This window comes from Hemiscyllium ocellatum, chromosome 8, assembly GCF_020745735.1.
Source record: "Hemiscyllium ocellatum isolate sHemOce1 chromosome 8, sHemOce1.pat.X.cur, whole genome shotgun sequence".
In the NCBI taxonomy this organism is placed as follows: Eukaryota; Metazoa; Chordata; class Chondrichthyes; order Orectolobiformes; family Hemiscylliidae; genus Hemiscyllium; species Hemiscyllium ocellatum.
This window is the reverse complement of record NC_083408.1, coordinates 53,864,452-53,879,898: the sequence shown is the minus strand read 5'-3', so window position 1 is coordinate 53,879,898 and position 15,447 is coordinate 53,864,452. Positions and strand designations below refer to the sequence as shown.

General features: G+C 36.0%; 1 protein-coding gene across 3 annotated transcripts in view; it reads left to right on the top strand.

Moving 5' to 3' along the window:
- Nucleotides 1–15,447, top strand: part of heatr5a (HEAT repeat containing 5a) — a 132,799-nt gene that overhangs the window by 42,469 nt on the left and 74,883 nt on the right. For all 3 annotated transcript variants that reach the window (XM_060829040.1, XM_060829038.1, XM_060829039.1), the window contains exons 12-17: nucleotides 1,201–1,353; nucleotides 3,423–3,522; nucleotides 4,036–4,145; nucleotides 8,836–8,999; nucleotides 12,852–13,027; nucleotides 13,717–13,822. In XM_060829040.1, coding sequence (XP_060685023.1) covers nucleotides 1,201–1,353; nucleotides 3,423–3,522; nucleotides 4,036–4,145; nucleotides 8,836–8,999; nucleotides 12,852–13,027; nucleotides 13,717–13,822 — 809 coding nt within the window. The remainder of the gene's footprint in view (nucleotides 1–1,200; nucleotides 1,354–3,422; nucleotides 3,523–4,035; nucleotides 4,146–8,835; nucleotides 9,000–12,851; nucleotides 13,028–13,716; nucleotides 13,823–15,447) is intronic.

Sequence of the window (15,447 nt, the reverse complement as noted above, 5' to 3'; positions counted from 1 at the left end):
CATCTGTAGACAGAAGGAGCAGTGAAAGAAATGGAAAGATATCTTGATGAGGTTAGATGAAGAAGGGTAGTGGTCCACAAACACTGACATAGATCAATTGGGCCAAATGGCTGTAATTATTTGTAATTCATAATCCTGGACTAACTTTCGTGTTTATGCTGATGAACTCTCCCTTCGTATCAATTGTTTCAATTCCATAAGCACTTCCTGTGTACCTATCTGAGAACCTTTATAGCTTCTGTATGACTTTTATACAATATCTTCTTATTTATCTTTCTCTCATCAGTAAATTTGACACTTTCTTAATCAAAGTTTAATCTTCAATTAGCCTCCAGGTCTGGCACCTCAAAAAAAACGTTTATTTGGTCTGTTCTTCTACCACAAGCTGTCCCAAATTCCACAAGTTCTTTCTAGCTCAATACAAAATTGATAAAAGAATAAAAATAGTAATAATGAAAAAGCAGCAAGTGTTCTTACATAAGACCAGAATTTATTTGAAGCCATATGATTCCTAAGTATTTTTTCAATCCAATTTTTATTTCCATTGACCTTTTATTTAAAAATGCAGACTTCTCCTCAGACCTTCTCACTCAAAAGAGCAAAAAAAATGCAATGTGAAGCTGCTTGTTCATAACTAGTAAAAATGCCCCACATTTGACATTAATTTCAACCATCCTTATACCTCTGCATGTTCTTAGTCTAGAAGGTTTTTAAAAAGCCTTCAAAAATCACTTGTGCTTCAGGAGGAGATAGGAAACTTCTCCCCAAACATATTAGCACAGGAGAATTTTTGGTAAATGTCTAATAGGTTGCTTATCTTCAATGCACATAAATGGATCTGCACCCTCATAATAACAGCTTGCCATGCTCTGAGAAGACAATTTGTTTTGAACGTTCATGTTGGGCATGCGGACAATGAAATATATGTTACTTTATACATTCGTTAACCTAACATCCAATTGCATAGTGCAACAAATGAACATTTGCTCAGAGTGTAACTAGTTGTCATCCTATTATAAAATGTAAGACAAATTTAAATGAATTTTAGTTGGTCTAATATATTACTTTATACTTGAACTTAACTATAATTGTCTGAATCTGGAGTGCTTATAATGGGTGAATTATTTGCAAATATTAGATGATTTTGTGTTTATTTTTTCCAAATTTGGCATCCGTTATGTTACCAGTTTGTAATTTCAGGGCCAGCAGTCATACACTGTCATCTTCCAAGAATCCTCTTGCTTTGGAAAAGTGTATTCCCTCAATCCACAAAAGACTTGGAAATGGAAAGAAGTCGTGGGGATTGCTTCACATGGCAGGTGATGCTGGAAGAACGTGCAGGAGCTCTCTGTGGTAAGACATTTGAAACTTTCTGGTCTTGTTGCAGGAAAATTATTTTGCACTTCATTCAACCTCATTTTGTTGAGCATACCATGGACACTCTTGCAGTCCTTTCGCTTCCCAGTTAACTCTCTTCTGAAACTGGATGGGCTCCAAAGAATCCTGTATCACTTTTGATGTAAAATGAGCAGTTCAGTGAAGAAATCTTTAATTACAGCAAATTAGAATAAACTAAAATAAAATAACCTAAGAATAGAAATTAAGTACTAAAGGATGCTTAAATACATGTAGTAAAATGTGAAACCGAACAGATTATACCTCAGTGAGTTATGAGGAGATTTGTAGCTCAGGTTAAGGTTCTGGATGTAAGTTTGCTTGCTGAGCTAGAAGATTTGTTTTCAGATGTTTTGTCACCATACTCGATAACATCATCAGTGAGCCTCTCTTGAAGCTCTAGTAGTATGGCCTGCTTTTTATTTGTGTTTAGGTTTCCTTGGGTTGGCGATATCATTTCCTGTGGTGATGTCATTCCCTATTTTTTTCTCGGGTGGGGGTGGTGGTTAGTAAAAAGGGTTCAAGTCCATATGTTGTGGATCGAGTTCTGCTTGGGATGCCATGATTTGAGGAATTCTTATGCATGTCTCTGTTTGTTTGTTTGTTTTGTCCTAGGATGGATGTGTTGTCCCAGTCAAAGTGGTGTCCTTTCTCATCTGTATGTAAAGATACTAGTGAGAGTGGGTGTGTCTTTTTGTGGCTAGTTGATGTTCATGTGTCCTGGTGGCTCGTTTTCTGCCTGTTTGTCCAATGTAGCGTTTGTTACAGTTCTTGCAAGGTATTTTGTAAATGACATTAGTTTTGCTTGTTGTCTGTATAGGTTTTTCAAGTTCATTAGCTGCTGTTTTCGTGTGTTGGTGGGTTTGTGGCCTACCATGATGCCAAGGGATCTGAGTAGTCTGGCAGTCTTTTCTGAGATGTCTTTGATGTAGGGGAGAGTGGCTTGGGTTTCTGGACATGTTTTGTCTGCTTGTTTGAGTTTGTTGCTGAGAAATCTGTGGACTATGTTCGTTGGGTACCCATTCTTGTTGAATACATTGTACTGGTGATTTTCCTCTGCTCTACGTAGTTCCTGAAAGACCCTATACAGACAACAAGCAAAATTAATTCATTTCCAAAATACCTCGCAAGAACGGTAACAAATGCTACATTGGACAAACAGGCAGAAAACTAGCCACCACGATACATGAACATCAACTAGCCACAAAAAGACATGACCCACTCTTGCTAGTATCTTTACATGCAGATGAGGAAATTATCACTTTGATTGGGACAACACTTCCATCTTAGGACAAGCCAAAGAGAGACGCGCACAAGAATTCCTAAAAGCATGGTATTCCAACGGAACTCTATCAACTAACACATTGACTTGGATCCCATTTACCACACCCTGAGAAAAAGAACAGGAAATGACATCACCAACCCAAGGAAACCGAAACACAAATGAAAGGCGGGCTATGCCGCCAGTGCTTCACCAGAGGGTCACTGATCATGTTACTTATTATCGTGATGAGACGTCTGAAAACAAACCTTCCAGCTCAACGAGTAAACTTACGTCCAGTTTATATCTGAACAAATATATTATTTTCTTTTTCCTCATTGTCATTATTTAACTTGTGTCCACGAAGAATTTTGTTTCCCTCTTTGGGAAAACAAAAAGCTGAAATAGTGATAATGGCAAATTATCCCTTCTGGCTGAAAGATGAATTTTGTGGGGATTGTTTACCTGAGTAAAAAAAGAAACTGATTTGAGGTTCTGGTTTCTTACAAGGCCGTGGCAATTGTCTCATATGTCTTATTTTGGAATATGTTCTACTGAAACGAACGGAGAAGTTGTAAATTTCCATTGTCTCAGTAGCCAAAAAGAATCTTGATACAGTTCTGTACGTGGATAGCACTTTGTTTTTCTTTGCTTGTTTTGTTTTGTAATTATTTTTACAGTTGCAACTTCACTCAGCATTTTTGAGTAGAGTTTGAAACAAATATTCTTAGACTGATAATTTAGTTTTGTATTTATTTTATTTCAGCAATGAAGTGCTTTATGTTGTATTGCAAAGATTTATTGACTGATGATGTAACTGAGAGACTCCTACCACTCCTTACCTTCGCTGTAGCTTTATCAACAAAGTAAGTTATGAAACAGCAAATTATTTGAGATGTCTGTATTTTTAAGTATTGTGCATTCTTTTTGTTATAAGAATTGCATGAGGATGTTGTAACTGCATCGTTGATGAAATGTTATTTTTGTTAAGGAATTTCAGCAAAAAAATGTCTTCCACAGAAAAAAAGTGGTTTACTGTTCGCATTGTGTTTGTGTTATGCGTATTATTCATAATGTTTGAATTAACAATGTTTCTTGACATTGGCATAATTAGAGTTAACATTTCCCTTGATGTTATCCCAAATCCACTGCATTGGTTGAATCTGCTATTAGCTGGACAGTTGGATTTTTTTTGTGTTTTGGCTTTTATTTTCTTTTAATGACATTGAAGACTGGGTTGTTTTTTGGTGATAAAAATGCTTGTAAATGAACTTATAAGAATAAATAACAAAACAATTTCATGTCTTGATTTTGTTTCTGCAATAGTTGGCTTGATGCTTTGAGGTGATAAATGATAAATATTTAATAAATAATTACAGACTACCTGCGCTTAACAAATCATATGGAACTCCTTTGAAGAGTGTTTCAGTGGTGTTTAGACAAAGGTTGTATGAGGTTTTGGCTCTGCTGCCGACCAAAGATTGTGAAGGTGAGTCTGGTAGAAGTTAATAATTTCAGTCTGAATTATCTGATTCACACACACCATTGTCAGTTAAGGTGGTCTTGTTGTTGGATCAAATCTCTGTTTCCCTTCTCCAGTGGAATTCTATTTTCCTGGTACTTTGAAGGAAAAGTAGTGTCTTCATCAGAATTGGGGAATGCAGACAATCCTTGGATATGATACAAAAGCAATGAATATAACTAATTGAATATAATTGACAACAAATCCATAGCCCAATAAGCAGCAAAATAACTGTTTAGTGAACTAATTAAATACTACAGTTACAAGTGAAGATTTATAAAATTCACGTAACATTGCAAACTAAATAGCCAGGAGGAAAACTGTCATAATACCAAAGGACTGTTAACGTAATAAATCAGGAAATGTGAATTTGTAAACCAAGAAGTCATTCCCAATGCTTATCCTCCAAACCTTTTGCCACTATCCCCTCCCGACCTTCTTCAATTGATTTTCCAAAATGAAGCCTTTTTTCCTGGATTTTTTGTAGATCAAAGGAAACATAATTCTCTCTGGGGAAAAAAAAATCAGACCAGCAAATCATTTTGATATATCTTTCTCTGGGTTTTTTCCTATTTTTCCTCGTGCTCTCTGAGCTCTTGCTTTCTGAACACTATTTCTCAAATTTGTTGACCACATTGGTTTCCTATTGATAGAAATTATTGGTGTCCCCCTATCAATGCACACATTAATTAAAATGATATAATCACTCCTCTCAAAATAAAGCGAACTTTGACCTTTTTTACCTTTGGGAACTATTTATCCTACTTCAACTTCCCTTATTTTTCATAAGTTCTGGCTCATTGCCATGTCTTAAATTTGAGTTCATCTTTCTATGATGATCTTGTTTGAATTTATCCAATTGAGCAGATTGCCTCTCCCACCATAGTCCAGGAACAATTTCTGTGTAGGTGTAAGAGGTAACATAGAGAATCTGTGATGCTTTTTGCCCTTCCCAATCTGTGTACTGCTTTTGACATTTTTGATCATGAAATTTTGCTCCCAGCAATTCATGACCACCACCACCAGAATTTGTATTTGTCTGATTTAATCTGCTTCCAATGTAGTGGATACAGACAATCATCTGCAGTGCATATGCAGTACTTCCTTTAATGCTCTTGTACCATTACTTCTGTCCCTGGAAGATCAACCTTCAGCCCTCTTTTTTTTCTTCCCTCCACATAAATGTTGTCTGTCCTCAACATTATCTGAAATTGAGTCAATTTCCAAGAATGCTCTGATATCAAATTTTGTCAAGAGTGTGGTGCTGAAAAAACACAGCCGGTCAGGCAGCATCCAAAAAGCAGGAAAATCTACATTTCGGGCATAAGCCCTTCATCAGGCTTCATGGTCCGATAATATATGTTCTGAAATTCCTCCTAAATCTCTTCACCTTGCTTTCTACTTTAAGGCACTCCTTAAAGCTTGCTTCTTTGACCAGGTTTTTGGTCTAGTTTCTCATTAACATGGCTTGATGTCAAATCTTTTTCCATAATTCTTCTGTAAAATGTATTGAGACTGTATTATGTGTAAGTGCTGTTTCACTACATACTGCTGTATGCATCACCCCCTCCCTTTATTCATCATTTGGTGTCCGAGCAATACTGATTCCACTGTGAGCAAATCCTTCTTCAAACTGCTTTGACTATATTTTCACTAGTTGTTAATTCTTTAGTAAAACTGATCAAGCTTTATTTCTTTGCTCCTACAGCTCCTAATATAATTCAACTTGTTTTGTTTTATTATCCTTGTTAATTCCTGGCCATATCAGTGATAAGTGGTCACACTAAAAGAACAGAAGTCAAACTCAATGTCTTTCTCTTATTCATGACTGAATCAGATTTGTTCCAGTACTTCTTGTGAAACCCGGAAGTTTTTAACATAACCAGTAGGCAACAGAACATATTTTACTGAAATAATTTTATGGCCCAGTAAAGAATTATGTGATTTCTGAGGTATTTTTTGTTATTTCACTGGCCACCTCATTGAAATAAGTGATTATCCATTTAAAGACAATTCCTTTCTCACAGTAGATTGTACGTTTTTGGAACTGTCATCTGCAAAAGACAGTAGAAGCAGAATCCGATAGTTTGGACTATAACCTGGTGTCTTGTGATTTTTGACTTGGTCTGCCCCAATCCAACACTTGCACTTCGACATCATATATATATATAAATAAAGACCATAAGGCATAGGAGTGGAAGTAAGGCCTTTAAGCCCATTGAGTCCACTCTGCCATTTAATCATGGCTGATGGGCATTTCAACTCTGCTTACCTGCACTCTCCCCATAGCCCTTAATTCCTTGCGAGATCAAGAGTTTATCCATTTCTGCCTTGAAGACTTGAACGTGAATTGACATGGGACCAATTATATTTTTTCCAAGTTTATGAATAATATGACACTAGGTGGGAGTGTGTGTTTATGACGGTAATGCTAAGAAGCTCAAGGTGATTTGGTCAGGCTGAGTGAGTGGGCAAAAACATGGAAGGTGATGTGGATAAGTGTGAAGTTGTCCATTTTGCTATGAGGAACTGAGGTGCAAAGCATTTCTTAAATGGTTGAGAGATTTGGATAGCAACACTTCACAAAGGACCTAGGTCTTATTATTCATAAGTCACTGAAAGCTAGCACACAAGTATTACTGCTAATTGTGAAGATAAATGGTATGGCCTTTATTGCAAAAAGATTCAAGCACAGGAATAAAGATTTGTTGCTTCAGTTGTGTAGAACGTTCGTGAGACTGCACGTAGAGTATGGTGTGGAGTTTCCTTGAGCAAGTGTAGTGGAAGCTTACAAGAGTAATTCCTCAGATGACTTCTGTTTATGTTTTCTCTGGAATTTACAAGAATGAGAGGTATTTTAAACTAGATCTTAGAAAATTTGTAAAAGGTAGACAAGGTAAATGCAGAAAGAATATTTCCATTGGCTGGGGTGGGATCTCTAGTTACTGAACACAGTCTCAGAATAAGGGGCAACCCATTTGGGAGTGAAATGAGGAGGCATTTCTTCACTTGGACCATGTTGACTGTTTGGAATTCTGTAACCCAGAGGGCTGTGGAAGCTTGGTCATCACATAACTTCAAGGTAGGGATCAATAAATTTTGTAGATGTTAACGACATCAAGGCATTTGACGATAAGGTCATTTTTATTTTATTGAGTTCGATAATCAGCCATGATTCAGTTGAAGACAGAGCAGGCTGGAAGGACTGAATGGCCTATTCATGTTCCAATTCTAAGCAGGTAATGCTTCCAGCCACCTGGAATTTAATCCTAACCTGAAGGTAGATTTGCACATATATTACATATTCAATATTTTGTTAATATTTAATTCGTTCTGCATTTTAATGAAGAAGTCAGCAATTAACTGCCTTGCAATATAATCATTTTTTCAGTAGTTATAACAACTCTATAAGCTAACATTTAAATTATGCGTTACCTTTGATTTTTTTTGTGCATTTTGTTAAAAATATTGATAAAATATTGCGTTTTATCAACTCTGAACTAAATTGCATTGGCAGGAAATTAGACCAAACATAAAGTATCTTTGTCATATTATTGAATTCTTGTTCTAGATGCATTCTGTTGCTCTTTGATCCATTTGTATTTATGTGCAACATGTACTAGTAATTGAGTAAACTAGCACAGAGAACATTTTTGTAGTCACTGCCACTCTCACAGACACAACTTATGCAGTTTTTTTCTAATAAAACATTATCGGTAGTTTTGGGCAAGCAGTAAAAAATGACAGCGCACACTCTCAAACCTTCAACATCTTAAGTGACTGTGGTTCTTCCAGATCAAAAGTCAATTAATTTTGTGTAATTCTTATAGGCAACACAAAATTTCCCCACCCCATTTAATTTTTTCATTCACTTGGACCAAAAATGTTCTACCAACTTGCATCACAGCAAAACAAATTCATTCACAGCCACTATTGCATTTCTTCTTGCACCCTACTTTATATATCCTTAACTATAATAGTAATGTCACATACATAAACAAATCACAAAGTAAACATCATTGCCAACAAAGCGAAAATCCCACCAGTTTTATAGGTTATTTTGAGTCTCTGAACACTCTGGAATCTGGGTACATCTTGCCTCCCACTTTCTCATAACTGTTAACAGTTCTTATTCAGCCTTGCACGTGCCATGTTTGGAAACCTATGTCCAAATGTAAACCAAGTGTATGAACGTAAGAAAAATAATTTCAATTCTCTTGAAATCATCCTTCTTGATCTCATTATTATCTTTTTGCGTGCTGACATTGCTAGTGATTTAAAATTGAAATGTACTTCACTGAGTTTAAAGCATTTCGAACATTCTGAAATCATGAGAAGTGCAAAACTTATCCAAGTTGATTCATATTTAATTTTAGCATCATACAAATTATCTAATATTGCAAATATTCTAAGAAAACTTCACACTGTCATTTACATAGTTTATAAATATTGGATAATTTAAAATTATATTTGTGCAATTGTTTATTTCAATGTGAATAGAAGCCTGATTCTAACAAAATCAAAAAATACCCCATATTGTCATTTGATGACTTTATAGACATGGTAGATTAATATGGTCTAATAATCATGCTATGATTTGTATAACAAAGAAATGTCTGTTGAATAACTTCTTGAAAATTTATGTTTTTCATCAAAGGGATTTTTAATTCTGTTCTGAAAGAGTTGATTGCGGAATTGACTCTGGCTGATAATCAAATGTTTGCTGCTACGTTCTTGCTTCCATCCCTTTGTCATCAGGACGATGCTCTGCTACTTGGAGCCTGGTTGCAAGAAACTGATCATCGATTTATCGAGGAGCAGGTATAGTAAATGAAAGTAACACTTGATGGGCAATGCTTTGAAAAGTATCTCGCTTCCATGTTTGAGAACCTTGTAATAATTTTACCACAGGAGAGTTGCTTTAAAGATTGAGGTTTTCCTATCAGTTTAATATTAAAAATAGAAAGAGGCCAAAGGTATTGAGTAGTAAGAAAGTATTGAATTTGCTTCAATCTTCAGAAGCTCAACAATCAGTTAGAGCAGTTGAGCAAAAACACCCCTTTACGACTCTGTGGCCTCACAGCCAAACTATTGTCAAAAATAAGATCCCCTGTTTAGGCTCAAACAGGTGAGGTGAGATAACAAATAATTTAATAATTCTACAGCATAGAAACAATTAGTGTTTGGCAATGTGGATGTACTTTTCGTCTTTATTCACCATATCATCATATGCTTTACTTCATCAACTCATTTTGTGATTCAATATTCTATTTTTCAAACATTTTCTTGGTAAAGATGTTTCTCTTATATCCACTATTAGAATATGAGCAACTGTCAGATTTTTGCTCATTCACTCAACCTGTCCATCTGCAACTTTATGTTCTTTAGAAGATATTCACAAATGATGGGAAACTGTTGCTACCATGCCTTCACTCCCCTCATCTAAGTCATTAAATTGTAAAAAGTTGAGACCCAGCACAGACCACTGTGGGAGTTCATTTGTCATATTCTATCATTCAAATAAAGATGCATTTTTTTAAATGTCTGGCAGCCTGCAACTCAATCAGTTTGCTAAGTACCATTATTTTCTTGTATTTTCACGAAGTTCTACCTTTTGACTGATAGTTATTATTGAAATGTGTTTTGGATTCTCAGTAGTGAAGACAGAAGCATAATATTTGTTCATTTCAACCACCATTTCCATGTAATTTACTATTAACTCCCTGTTCTCACTCTCTTGAGGACTGACACTCATTTTACTTGCCCTTTTTCTTTGATAAATATTTATAAAAACTCAGTATTGATTTTTACGTTCTTCTCATAACCTTCTCATTTCTTCCTCCAGGTTAACCTTTTGTCATTCTCTGCAGTTCTTTATATTTTGACCAGTCGACTAACCTGTTTCATCTTTATGTAATTATATGTCTTTTTTCTTAAGTATGGTGCTTTCCCTAACAAAGAATAGGATTTTTTTATTTTTAGTGGCAGTGTACTAATTGAGTGTTTAGTAATGTCCCCTTAAATATCTTCTACTTTATCTCTATTGATCGATCTCCTTGTCTAAAATGTCAGTTCACTTCAGCTAGCTCAGCTTTTATGCTCCTGATTCCCCTTATTTTGCTTTAAAAGACACCCAATTTTCTCTTTTGAATTGGGTGTAAAATTCATGCATATTGTGATCTCTGCTACTGAGGGGTTCACTAAGTCTGAGGTGATTAGTTCATCCTGTCACATTACACAATACCAAGCTCAATATAACCTGTTGTCTGGTGAATCCAAAACATTCTACTCTAAGAAATTCTCTCAAAAGCATTCTATGAATTCCTCATCCAGGCTATTCCTGCCAATTCACCTTTTCTAGTTTATGTCAATTAAGGCCACTCATGACTTTTAATATCCCTTTATCGCAAGCACCCAATATTTCTTCTTGTATAATTGTAACATCTTGTAGTTATTGTTAAGTACTCTGTGAACCACTCCGACTAATGAGTTCCTTGTTCTACTGTAGCTTAGTTCAGCACAAACCAATTATGTATTCTGATTTTCTGAACCAAAGTCCCCTCGAAATATGGCACAAATGCTGTTCTTGGTTGATCAGTAATTCCCCTCCATGTTTATCTAGCTTCCTATTTTTCTTAATGTCATAAATCTCTTAATATTCAGGACCCAATCCTTGTCATTCTGAAGATGTCTCTCTGAATTGCCATGAGATTGTACTGATTTTCTTCAAAGTGTAATCAATTCCTTTATTATACTATGAAAGCTCTTTTTTTTAAGATATGGAGCCTTAAGATTTGTCCCTTTTGTTAATCGTAGCATCTAGTTTTGATTGTTGATTTACTCCCAGGCTTTTTTTTCCCCTCTTCCTGCAATTTCTGAACCCCATTTGCCAACTTACTTTTTCCCCTTAGGTATACTATACCTTGCAACTTTTGATCCATTTAACTTCTGTTGTTTCGGTTAAAACCTTTCCTATTGCCCTAGTCATGAAGTTTGGAAGAACATTGGTCTTAGCACAGTTTAAGTGTCAAACTTCTCAATGTTACGCTTTCCTCAGTACTGGTACCGTTTCCCATGATCCAGAACACACTTTACCCGCACCAGTCTTTGTGCCATCTATTCGTCTCTAATTTCACACGGTTGAAGTAATTATCTAAGGAATATAATTTTGAGGCTGTGGTTTCCAAATTATTGCCGAGCTGTTCATATGCTGTATGCAGAGCCTCTTTCCAGTTCTACCTGTTGTAGTTCCGACATGAGCCACAATCATTGGACCTTCAAACTGCATGTTCCTTTGCAGCCCTCAGCAAACTTTGGCATTGGACAGGCAACAGCCTGCTGGACTTTCACACACTGCTCTAATCTGCCTTGCTATGCTGTCATCCAGTATTACTACATTCTTTGTTGCTCTTCCCACTTAACTGACCTACTACAGTGTCATGGTCAGTTTGTACATACACCCTGCAGCCCTTCTACTAATCCAAACAGGCTGAGAGGACCATGTACCTTTTGGACAATTGCAGAACTGACACTCCTGCACTCTAAATCCTCTTACATGACTCTCTTACAGATGCACCAACCTGTCCCTGACCAGTGACCAAATTGAAAGACCCTAAGCAGAGTGATTGCTGCCTTGTACAACTCTTCCTCCCCATGTCTGTAATCACACCAACTCTGCTTTGACTGCCTATCTTGTGGTCCTCACATCTCCGCTGCTCTGACTACTTCATTTTTCAGATAAAAGCTTAAGTCTCTTTCGTCTTCTGCAATGAGATGTCCTTGTGCCTGAGCCAGATTTGTAATATTCCAGAATTATTTATCTCATGACAATTATGATAATTACTACACTGTATCAATGCTTACTGTGGTGGATGCCAGATAGCTGAGTAAACTATTATCGAATCTGAGATTCAAAATTAACACTATCAAGAAAACAGCATTAAAGAAATTTTTTTAAAAAAGTGACAAATCTCCAGGTTGGGAGATTCTGTTCTCTGGTTTTAGAGAAGTGCAAATGCCCCAAATTTGATTTGATAAAGTAGCCTTGGTTCAGGAACTGTTCCCTCATTGTAATGTTTATAGGGTCTTGGTCAGGTCATCTACTTTGGACCTAACCTTAGAGTTAGGGGAGAGATTTAATGATGAGAGTAGAGGAGTGCAAGGCAATGCAGGTATGAAGATGATTAAAATGTTGTAAATGGGTACAGAAAACAATTAGTAAGACAAATGAAATCTTGGCTTTCATGTTAGAGGATAGGAATACAGGGCAAAAATCGTGCTTCAACCATGCAAAGGCTTGGTTAGACCACACATGGAGTACTGAGCGCAGTACTGGGCAGCACATTCTCTGAAAGCTGCATCAACCTTCACAATCTCTTCGTCTTCCTTCTTGGTTGATGCCTGAACTCCAAAGCAATTGAAAGGAGTAATATTTCTCCTGAAATTGGACTATGCGAAGCACCCTACCTTGATCCCACTTGAGAATTAATCCTAATTAGTAGACCTGATATGGAAAATCTTGGAAGAAGCTTGTTCTGTTTATGCTGCTTATCAGTTAACTTTTTCAAACAAAAGTCTTTACCAAACTAAATGTAAATTCAGTTAAATTCACATATATTTAGTTGTACGTACTGTTTTTGTAGATGTTTAATATTCTCTATTTCCCTTGAACAGTTAAAATTAGGTGGTATGTTGGGAGGTGGAAGCCTTGAACATGATCCCTTTACCATCTATCAGAGATTAGCAGATGAGGAACTTGTACCTACACCTCTTCCTCCAGTACTATCTATGATCCGAGCAGCAGTTGAGCTTTTTGGAGTGATATTCCCTTGTTTGGATGTTAAACACAGGTATTAATTTTTAGAATTTATGCCTTGGATCTTAAATGAACATTTGTTAAGTTCAAATATTATTCTATGAATTTGTACAGTAACTGTTAAGATCATTTTAATTGCAAAATTATCCCTTCCTTTGGTAATATGATATACTTCCCTGAACATTATTGTGCAAATGATTATTTTGTCTTTTTTTAGCTTTGTCGGTGATTCCATGTCGACAATGCTGCATGCTACAGATTGATTATAGCTTTTATGCCATGTACTGGATTCCATGTATTTTGCAAATGCAAAACAGAATTGTAGTGAATAGAAAATCAGGTGTTGAAACAATCTAATTAATATTTATACACTGGCTTTTGAAAAACTTCAAAATCCAGTTTGTTAATTTGTCCTGCTTTGACTTAGTTTACAACAAACCCTTAATTTTATCTGTTCTATTTGTTTTTAGCTCTCTTAATTTTCAGTGTGCTTTTTCAGACTTCTTTCAAAAAGATTAATTTTTAAATAGAAACTTATATCTACTTGCACCAATGAGGAATATTAATATCATACTCATACTTAAACTCTCAATATTTCAACAGCATATATTGGGATTATTGTTTAGATTTTAGTTTCAATATAACCTTCCAATATAATTATCAAAGTCCATAGGCAACGGTTGGAAATTTTCATAAAATATTCATCATATCACTTTTCCCTAGAGCGCAGATATTGGATCAATTTACAGAATCCATAAAACAAACTAAAGGATCAAAGCAGCAAACTGTACAGCTGAATGTTTTTGCTGCATTCTGCTATGGATTGAAGGTAAGCACATTATTTTTATAATACTTTTAAATGATAAAGGGAACTTGAAGCTTCTCACGAATTTGAAATGGCAGAAGTTGGACTTGAATTGAGCTAATGCTGATAGAATGATTATTTCATTTTGTGACCATGCAGAGCCTTGTACTACATTTGGTCGACAGTCTCAATTGAATATTCACTGAAAATTGACCATGATTATGAAGATTAATTTTGTAGTTTTTTGAAGATTTTTCATTAAGCCATAATTAGTCAAAATTAGGAGTAAATCTTATGATGCTCTTTGCTTTAACTGCTCTCTCTCATTGTGCTGCTTTAATGAATTATGCACAGGTACAGTCAGATCTCTACCTTCATAGCTTTTAAAGCAGTATCCTTTTTTTTACTGTTTCTTAATGTTTGTTGTATGAAAATACTTTGGGTTCTGTGCACATCATCATCAATGTCTGCACTGATTGCCGGGGTTGGGAAGGCTGGGATACCAGCTGGAGCAGACCCAAGACTGGTACTGAGGTAGTTTGAGTGGGAGGCTCACTGCAGCCACTGTGATTCACTTTGGAGGCAGCACTATTTCCTTCTCTCACTTCAAAGATGTACGGTTGTGGTGTTGCACCACTTTGTGCCTAGTGGTGACATTTATAATGTGACCTCTTTAAAAATGGGAACCGGTTTTAGTTTCATGTTTTGAGTTATGTGTGTAGTACTTGGTGGCCTCAATTTGTTTAGATTTAAATGAGGTTTTTTAAGGAGGAAACTGAGGTGAATAGGGTGGTGCTTTAGAAAATAAAGCATAGAAGTGATGAAAGAAATTGGGTTGTTTCCTGTAAGATGACCTGGGAAACAGGGAGATATTGCTCTGGAAAGATAGAATCTTTCAGAAGGTTAGGGAGTGGTCAAGTGTTTTCCATTCAGAGAGAAAAATTCTTGTGACATCAGCAGAGCAGCTCAATAGTCTCCAGAGCAGTCAAGGCAGATGAAAATAAGTCTTGGCTGGCATTGAAGTTGGCTAGAGGAAAGCTCCTTAACAATGCTTTAAGGTGTCAGACTACAAGGCCATTGAATGCAAGAGATTAAAGAATGCATGTTAAGGAAAAATGAATTGTGTTCACAAGTTATATTGCATGAGGAGACATCAACTAAAGAAGATAGCATCAAGTGAAGAGAGAGGTTTGCTGGAAACAAACCAGTTTCAGGTGTACCCATTGAACAGGGAACTTGGAACAATAAAATGGGTCACTTCCATTGAGGATTAAGAATCTGTAATACTGAGAGTAACAAGGTCAAATCTTTATTTTTAACATTTGTAAGAATACAGTTTCAAAGTTGTTATAATGTAACTTATTTTAAATCCCTTTTCTGTTTAATAAACTTTGAATAAAAATATATCAATGTACATTTGGCAGTCTTTTTGAAGATGTTCAATGACCGACCACCACAGAAAATAAAATTCAGAAATAAAGCTTAGCTATCCAACCAGCCAAGTTTCACTTTGTAATCAGACTTGGCCAGTATTAAGGTCAGTTGGCATTTAACATCAGCAGCATGACCCTCAACTAACTTCTCTGTAACCTCTTTGAAGAACTCCAGTTAAACACAATTTTCCCGAAATGAAACCCATTCTAATTACC